We start from the raw sequence: 9,425 nt of genomic DNA, 5'->3' as shown, positions 1-9,425 counted from the left end.
GCGTTCCACAGGGCGGGCGCCACTACCAAGAAGGCCCTCTGTCTGGTTCCCTGTAGCCTCACTTCTCGCAATTAGGGAACCGCCAGAAGGCCCTCGGCGCCGGATCTCGGTGTCCGGGGTGAACGATGGGGGTGGAGATGCTCCTTCAGGTATACTGGGCCAAGGCCGTTTAGGGCTTTAAAGGTCAGCACCAACACTTTGAATCGTGCTCGGAAACGTACTGGGAGAAACGTACTGGGAGAAAAGGAGGAACAGCACCAAGATGGATTCTTAGACGTCCTGCTGTGACTTCTGCCTGGCAGAGCAAATCCCCAGTCTTTGTTACATCTCGTCTGCGTGCATTTGCTTTGAAGGGTCTTTCTCTGGCTTGGGCCTCCTGGAATTAGTTTCCTTGACATCGCTCGGTGACCCTGGATCAGACGTGTTGGCGATCACAGTCTCCCTGGCGGTGTCAGGGTTATTAATGGCCGCTGGATCCCCGTCGCTGGCGCCGGGGTCCTCTCGGGGTTCTTCCATTTGAACACGCGACGATTCTGGGCTGCGGGTGGTGGGAGACTCGTCCGGACCAGAAAGGCTGCCCTTGGTCAAGATGTGTCGGGAAATCACTAAAGGAGATGGAAAAGTGTATTAGGGGATGCCGTTGTGGTCTAAACCACTGAGCCTCTTGGGCTTGCCGATCGGAAGGTTGGCGGTTCGAATCCCCACAACGGGGTGAGCTCCCGTTGCTCTGTCCCAGCTCCTGCTAACCTAGCAGTTCGAAAGCACACCAGTGCAAGTAGATAAATAGGTACCGCTGTGGCGGGAAGGTAAACGGTGTTTCCGTGCACTCTGGTTTCCGTCAGTGTCCCGTTGCACCAGAAGCGGTTAAGTCATGCTGGCCACATGACCTGGAAAGCTGTCTGTGGACAAACGCCGGCTCCCTTGGCCTGAAAGCGAGATAGGCGCCACAACCCCATAGTCACTTTTGACTGGACTTAACCGTCCGGGGTCCTTTACCTTTTTACCCTATCTCACGGGTAGGCAAACTAAGGCCTGGGGGCCGGATCTGGCCCAATCACCTTCTAAATCTGGCCCACGGACAGTCCGGGAATCAGCGTGTTTTTACATGAGTAGAATGTGTGCTTGTATTTAAAATGCATCTCTGGGTTATTTGTGGGGCATAGGAATTCGTTCACCCCCCACCCCCAAAAATATAGCCCAGCCCCCCACATGGTCTGAGAGACAGTGGACCAGCCCCCTACTGAAAAAGTTTGCTGACCCCTGCCCTATCTTATCAGAGACACCACAGAAGCATAGAACTGTAGAGTTGGAAGGAACCCCGAAGATCATCTCTGTCCTCTCTCTCTCTACACACACACACACACACACACACACACACACACACACACGACTTGTGTTCTTCCTCTCTCTGACACCCCCATCCCACTTTGCCCCCCCCCCAATGATTACCTCCAGACGGCTTGTAGTCCTCCCGGCTAACCTGGGTCCCCCCAAGGAAGGAGCTGCAGCTGGGCAGGATGAGAAGCCCAAGGGAGAAGATGATGATCTGGTAGCAGAAGGAGAGAGGGTTGATTTAAGCGCTGAAGAAACCACATGGGTGTAAAAGCAGGAATACGTAGCCTTTGGCCTTCCAGGGTGTTATTGGACTACAGATCCCATCACGCCTCACCACTGCCCATGCTGGGACATGGAGTGCATCTGGAGGGTAAACTGAGTGATCGTCTCCATCACATTCATTTATATCGATTACTTGCTTCCATTGCCAAAGTGACCCAAAGCGACTCTGAAATATACTCAGAGGCGAGAGTGGATTTCATGCTCTTTATTCAGCTCATGGTGGTGAGGAGGAATGGAAGTTCTCCCAGAATGTCTGCTTTATATACATTATTTACACAATGGGCTGCACGTGATTGGCTAATTCGCGGATTCTCCTGTAGGCCAATCAGGTTGCGGATTCACTTCCACCTGGAGCTGGATTGGGTGGCTCCTGTGGACCAATCATCTTTCTGCATTCTGGACCCTATTGTTCTAGGACCAATCAGACTGCTGCATTCTGGACCCTATGGTTCTAGGACCAATCAGAATGCTGCATTCTGGATCCTATTGTTCTAGGACCAATCAGACTGCTGCATTCTGGATCCTATTGTTCTAGGACCAATCAGACGGCTGCATTCTGGATCCTATTGTTCTAGGACCAATCAGACTGCTGCATTCTGGATCCTATTGTTCTAGGACCAATCAGACGGCTGCATTCTGGATCCTATTGTTCTAGGACCAATCAGACTGCTGCATTATGGATCCTATTGTTCTAGGACCAATTGGACGGCTGCATTCTGGATCCTATTGTTCTAGGACCAATCAGACTGCTGCATTCTGGATCCTATTGTTCTAGGACCAATCAGACTGCTGCATTCTGGATCCTATTGTTCTAGGACCAATCAGACGGCTGCATTCTGGATCCTATTGTTCTAGGACCAATCAGACGGCTGCATTCTGGATCCTATTGTTCTAGGACCAATCAGACGGCTGCATTATGGATCCTATTGTTCTAGGACCAATCGGACGGCTGCATTATGGATCCTATTGTTCTAGGACCAATCGGACTGCTGCATTCTGGATCCTATTGTTCTAGGACCAATCAGACGGCTGCATTCTGGATCCTATTGTTCTAGGACCAGACTGCTGCATTATGGATCCTATTGTTCTAGGACCAATCGGACGGCTGCATTCTGGATCCTATTGTTCTAGGACCAATCGGACTGCTGCATTCTGGATCCTATTGTTCTAGGACCAATCAGACTGCTGCATTCTGGAGCCTATTCAACTCAGTACATAACAGACTCCCAGACACAATACAAACACTAAAACCAATTTACAATGAAGACCCGTCCATGCATGTAAATACAAGACAGGCCTTAGGGATCCTGTCCCATCAAAGCCACATTCAAACCAAACCACGCCTTTATAAAGCCACCTTGAGCCGCCATGGCTTCCCCCAAAGGATTCTGGGAGCTGTCATTTCGTTAAGGGGGCTGAGAGCTGTTAAGGAGACACTTCATTCCCCTCCCAGAGCTACAATTCTCAGAGTTCCCTGGGAAGAAGCGGGGTTGGTTCCCCCCCCTTTTAAACCACTCTAGGAATTCCCAGGGAGGGGGAACACTGAAAAGGGCCTCCCACCTCTGTATTCACTCCCCTCCCCCCAGAATATTTGACTCCCCCTCCAAGATTCATCACTCCAAATCTGCACACCCAATGCAGTTCTCTTTTGAAAAATGATTTTGCAGGTGTTGAGTCTTATCGCCACTCATGACCACCCCCACTTTGCTCTCTCTCTCTCCCCCCCCCAATTTACCACAAGGCAAGTGCTGGTCTGGGCTGCCTTCGTAGAGGTCTGTTTAATGAGTCCTTGTAGCTTCTGAAGCTGACCCAGCAGGGACCTGTAAGAGGAAATGCATTTGAGTTTCCCACGTCCAGATCTGGAGCCAGAATGTTTGCCACATGCCGTGTGTGAAACCATTGCAGAATAGATAGGTCTATTGTCTATTGCCGACATAGGTCCATAAAGTTAAAGCTATGATTTTCCCAGTAGTGATATACGGAAGTGAGAGATGGACCATAAAGAAGGCTGACTGCCGAAGAATGGATGCTTTTGAATTCTGGTGCTGGAGGAGACTCTTGAGAGTCCCATGGACTGCAACAAGATCAAACCTCTCCATTCTGAAGGAAATCAGCCCTGAGTGCTCACTGGAAGGACAGATCCTGAAGCTGAGGCTCCAATACTTTGGCCACCTCATGAGAAGAGAAGACTACCTGGAAAAGACCCTGATGTTGGGAAAGATGGAGGGCACAAGGAGAAGGGGACGACAGAGGACGAGGTGGTTGGACAATGTTCTCAAAGCTACCAGCATGAGTTTGACCAAACTGCGGGAGGCAGTGGAAGACAGGAGTGCTTGGCGTGCTCTGGTCCAGGGGGTCACCAAGAGTCGGACACGACTAAACAACTAAACAACTAAACAACAACAACATTGTCTATTGCTGCTGGCTAAATGGAACCTTCCCACCTAGGGGCAGTCAATCTGTTTTTCCCCAGGAGCTTTTTTGCTGTCCTTGAACTCTGACAATGCCTCTTACTTTAAGGTTACCAGACGTCCCCGTTTCCCGGGGACAGTCTCCGGATTTACAAATCAGTCCCCTGACAAAATCCATCTGTTTAGTATGAAGTTGAAAAGCGTCCTCGGATTCATTGAAACAATTTGGTAACCTTGTCTTACTTGCCTGGAGGACAGAGCTGTGTGTGCTTGTGTGTATATCAACCAGCTGACTAACATTCACATTTCCTTGGCTACTTTTGCCTCTGGCACCCCCAAAACTGGCATGTGGCCCCTGGAAGGTTGTGCATAAGGAAATGTGGCCCTTGGCTTGTGAAAAAGGTTCACAAACTCAGATATAAAATGCCAATTTGGTCGGATATTGTTATGATGCTCTGCGCCTTTTATATACGGAAATAATAATAATAATAAATAAATAAATAATATAATATAATATAATATAATAATAATTTTTAATATATCCCGCCCTCCCCGGCCAAAGCTGGGCTCAGAACGGCTGACAACAGTAAAAATAGCACATTTTACATAAAATCACAGTCAATTAATTAAAACACATTCTAAAATCAATTCAGAATTGAATAAATGACAACCATTGGTCTAGAGTTCTATGAGGATTACAGAAGGAGAGAGGGGGTCAGACTGTGCCTTGGCCAAAGGCCTGTTGGAACAGCTCTGTCTTGCAGGCCCTACGGAAAGATGTCAAGTCCCACAGGGCCCTAGTCTCTTGTGACAGAGCGTTCCACCAGATCAAAAAAGCCCTGGCTCTGCTTGATGCCAGCCTAACCTCCCTGTAGGGACGCGGGTGGCGCTGTGGGTTAAACCAGATCAGAAGGTCGGTGGTTCGAATCCCCGCGACGGGGTGAGCTCCTGTTGCTCGGTCCCTGCTCCTGCCAACCGAAAGTACATCAAAGTGCAAGTAGATAAATAGGTACCGCTCTGGCGGGAAGGTAAACGGCGTTTCCGTGCGCTGCTCTGGTTCACCAGAAGCGGCTTAGTCATGCTGGCCACATGACCCGGAAGCTGTACACCGGCTCCCTCGGCCAATAAAGCGAGATGAGCGCCGCAACCCCAGAGTTGGCCACGACTGGACCTAATGGTCAGGGGTCCCTTTACCCTTTACCTTTAACCTCCCTGTGGCCTGGGATCTCCAAGATGTTTTTATTTGAAGACCGTAAGGTCCTCTGTTGGACATACCAGGAGAGGCGGTCCCATAGGTATGTGGATCCTAGGCCGTATAGGGCTTTAAAGGTTAAAACCAGCACCTTAAACCTGATCCTGTAGTCCACCGGGAGCCAGTGCAGCTGGTATAGCACCGGGTGAATGTGATCCCGGTGTGATTTACTGGTCTTCTGCCAATTGAATTTCAGGTGCAGCTTTCCCAATGGACACTATCCTTTTGCCTGCTGGTGGCAAAATGAAGGGCCTTGCTTTCAGGGGGGCAGTGACAGACTTACATGTTGTGGGTCTCTAGTTCCTGCACTTTCTTCCTCAGTTCCTGGTTCTGCACAGAGCAAGCTGCCACGCTACCGAGGAAGGAACAAGGGGGAAAGCGGTTACATTTCCTCACCTGCACATTTGTATTTTATCAACTTTTTGTAAAACACACACAACCAAACAGCCCGCACACACTGGCAAACTGTGCCACGGATTGCAAAGAGAGGTGAGTTGGTGACGTCACGGATGCTAGCCAACAGGCACCTCTCATGGTGGAGAAGATTCTCCCGACGTTGTGGAACTCCACCTCCCACAAGCCTCAGCTAAACATGGCCAATGGCCAGGGATAATGGGAGCTGGAGTCCAGCTGTGGAGAACCACAAGTCCCATTACCCCTGACCTAGACACATGTCCCAGCCTATCAGGGATCACATGTTAAATGCATTTGCAGAGATGTAAAGATGGGATGGAGAGGATGAAGGATTTGATGCCCTTCCATGTCATCCAAAATTAGCTGCCTGAGGCCATGGCCTCACTCTGTCTCAGGGCAGTGCCGGCTGTCATTATAGGCCCATGTTGTGCTAGTATATGTGTTTTTGCTAACCTGGCTGCAGAACCCCATTGCAGACTTTAGAGAACTGTGAATTCCGAAGGAAGGCTGTGTTCCAGTTCATGCACTGTTTGTTTGTTTTTTAAAATATATTAAAGATTTCTTGGTTTAGAAAAGTATCTGCAATGTCTCTTTTTTCAAGCTACATTTTCTACAGATCAGTTTCATTTGTTGAGACAGTAGTGTTACGTTAGGAAGAAAAGGGGGGAAGAGGTGGAGGGGGAATGGTGAGTGGGGTCAGGGTCGGGTGGGGATTTTTCTATTTTACAGTGGTGCCTCGCAAGACGAAATTAATCCGTTCCGCGATTCTCTTCGTCTTGTGTTTCTTTCGTCTTGCGAAGCACGGCTATTAGTGGCTTAGCGGCTTAGCGGCTATTAACGGCTTAGCGGCTATTAACGGCTTAGCGGCTTTAAGAAAAAGGAAACAAACTCGCAAGAACTCGCAAGACGTTTCGTCTTGCGAAGCAAGCCCATTGACGGATTAGCGGATTAGCGCTATTAGCGCCATTAGCGCTATTAGCGGCTTTTAGCGGCTTATCTGCTGATCGGATCAGCTGATAAGCGGCTTAGCGGCTTAGAAAAAGGGGGGAGGGGGGAAAAAAGAAAAAGAAAAAGGGGGAGGGAAAAAACCAGCAGGAACTCGCAAGACATTGTCATCTTGCGAAGCAAGCCCATAGGAAATTCGTTTTGCGAAGCACCTCCAAAACGGAAAACTCTTTCATCTAGTGAGTTTTCCGTCTTGCGAGGCATTCCTCTTGCGGGGCACCACTGTATGTGTGGGGTTTTGTGTCAGCATAGTTTGTGTGGTTCTCTTTACTATTTACTTGTACAGTGGTACCTGGGGTTACATACGCTTCAGGTTACAGACTCCATTAACCCAGAAATAGTGCTTCAGGTTAAGAACTTTGCTTCAGGATGAGAACAGAAATCGTGCAGTGGTGGCACGGCAGCAGCAGGAGGCCCCATTAGCTAAAGTGGTGCTTCAGGTTAAGAACAGTTTCAGGTTAAGAACAGACCTCTGGAACGAATTAGGTACTTAACCTGAGGTACCATTGTATTCATTTGGTGGTGAGGTTGGGTTTGGCCCAGAACAGGGGTCAGCAAACTTTTTCAGCAGGGGGCCGGTCCACCGTCCCTCAGACCTTGTGGGGGGCCGGTCTACATTTTGGAAAAAAAAATAATGAACGAATTCCTATGCCCCACAAATAACCCAGAGATGCATTTTAAATAAAAGGACACATTCTACTCATGTAAAAACAGGCTGATTCCCGGACTGTTCGCGGGCCAGATTTAGAAGGCAATTGGGCTGGATCTGGCCCCCGGGCCTTAGTTTGCCTATCCATGGCCTCGGGTGTGGTTGGCTGTTTTGACTGGTTGTGGTGAACTTTATTTTCGTGTGTGAGTGGGGTGTGTGTGTGTTATTGGATCAGGTTAGACATTGATTCGTATGCTGTTGGCGGGTTCTTGTTCTTGTCTTCTTGGGCTGTGTATGTGATAAAGGGGAGCCATACTGGGGTGAAAGTGTCTTCTTCTATTAGTCCCTGTGTCAGTTTCAGTTTGTTGGCTAGTTTTTCTAATAAGGCTATTTCCCATACTATTTGATAGGTAAAGGGTAAAGGGATCCCTGACCATTAGATCCTGTCGTGGCTGACTCTGGGGTTGCGGCGCTCATCTCGCTTCATTGGCCGAGGGAGCCGGCGTACAGCTTCCAGGTCATGTGGCCAGCATGACTAAGCCGCTTCTGGCGAACCAGAGCAGCGCACGGAAACTCCATTTACCTTCCCGCTGCAGTGGTACCTATTTATCTACTTGCACTTTGACGTGCTTTCGAACTGCTGGGTTGGCAGGAGCAGGGACCGAGCAACGGGAGCTCACCCCGTCACAGGGATTCGAACTGCTGACCTTCTGAGTGGCAAGTCCTAGGCTCTGTGGTTTAACCCACAGCGCCACCCGCTTCTCTTATACTATTTGATACCATTGGTCTATGCTTACTCCTGACAGGTCTCTCCAGTGTCTGGCTATGATGCTTCTGGCTGCTGAGAGTAGGTGGGTTATGAGCTCCTTGTGTTGTGAGTGGGCACTATAGTCTTGGAAGAAGTTTAGTAGGGCCAGTTCTGGGGTTGGTTCATGCATTGTTAAGTGCAAATTAGGTATGTCCACCTTTGAATTCAAATTGGCTTGAATTTCCACCCTATACCTTGTGACTGGGAGTATAGGAAGGGGAATCTGGGATGCAAAATGGACAGGGGTCCCCACGTCACAGTCCCCGTTCTCACCGGCTCTCCAGCCCATCAATATATTCTTTCTTGCGACGTCGGCTGTCCTGCGCTGACTGCTTGTTCCTGATTTTCCTTCGCACCTTCTTCAGGATCCGTTCCTCAGCCTGTTGAAGAAGTTGAGGGGCGAGAGAACCGTTTAGGTGTGCACACAGCTTTGGGGCGAGCTTGAAGCTCACAGAATATAGTTCAGAAATCCCCAAACTATTTGCTGAGGAAAATATGCTTTGGAATTATATACCCAATACGTGGAACCTAACCAAGGGACAATATGAATGGACTCTCCACGCCCATACTATGGCCAAAAAGACAGGTATTGATGAACTGGAAAAATAAAACTGCAGCTCCCTTCAACGATTGGATAGAAGGTATGTACAAACTCACAGCACATGAACATATTGCGTATAAACATCACGAACAAATTTAATGATATTTGGAATCCATTTCTATAAAATGGGACGCGGGTGGCGCTGTGGGTTAAACCACAGAGCCTAGGACTTGCCGATCAGAAGGTCAGCGGTTCGAATCCCCGCGACGGGGTGAGCTCCCGTAGCTCGGTCCCTGCTCTTGCCAACCTAGCAGTTCAAAAGCACGTCAAAGTGCAAGTAGATAAATAGGTACTGCTCCGGCGGGAAGGTAAACGGCGTTTCCGTGCACTGCTCTGGTTCGCCAGAAGCGGCTTAGTCATGCTGGCCACATGACCCGGAAGCTGTACGCCGGCTCCCTTGGCCAATAAAGCGAGATGAGCGCTGCAACCCCAGAGTCGGCCACAACTGGACCTAATGGTCAGGGGTCCCTTTACCTCACTATTTCTATAAACATTGTATTAAGGTTGGCTCTACACACAGGAAAACCGCCCACTATAAATATCGTAAGTCAGAAATTAGATCGTTATAACGAAAGAAAAAAAATGCTATGGAAAATCGCAAAAAATATTTACTCTCCAACGCCATCTGGTGTTGCATTTTTATAACGCATTCAAAATGCTGTTTTTTG

At 49.0% G+C, this 9,425-nt stretch overlaps 1 protein-coding gene across 2 annotated transcripts in view; it reads right to left on the bottom strand.

Annotated features, from left to right (window-relative positions):
* Positions 1 to 204: 204 nt before the first annotated feature.
* CREB3L4 (cAMP responsive element binding protein 3 like 4) overlaps positions 205 to 9,425 on the bottom strand; it is a 19,215-nt gene continuing 9,994 nt past the window's right edge. For both annotated transcript variants that reach the window (XM_083477237.1, XM_083477238.1), the window contains exons 6-10: positions 8,430 to 8,536; positions 5,564 to 5,632; positions 3,353 to 3,437; positions 1,450 to 1,546; positions 205 to 605 (exon numbers count right to left, since the gene is read on the bottom strand). In XM_083477237.1, coding sequence (XP_083333363.1) covers positions 322 to 605; positions 1,450 to 1,546; positions 3,353 to 3,437; positions 5,564 to 5,632; positions 8,430 to 8,536 — 642 coding nt within the window. In that variant the 3' untranslated portion in view covers positions 205 to 321. The remainder of the gene's footprint in view (positions 606 to 1,449; positions 1,547 to 3,352; positions 3,438 to 5,563; positions 5,633 to 8,429; positions 8,537 to 9,425) is intronic.

This window comes from Podarcis liolepis (genome assembly GCF_965112155.1).
Source record: "Podarcis liolepis genome assembly, chromosome: 15".
Taxonomy (NCBI): Eukaryota; Metazoa; Chordata; class Lepidosauria; order Squamata; family Lacertidae; genus Podarcis; species Podarcis liolepis.
The sequence above is the reverse complement of the archived record's forward strand: the minus strand, read 5'-3'. Positions and strand labels throughout refer to the sequence as shown.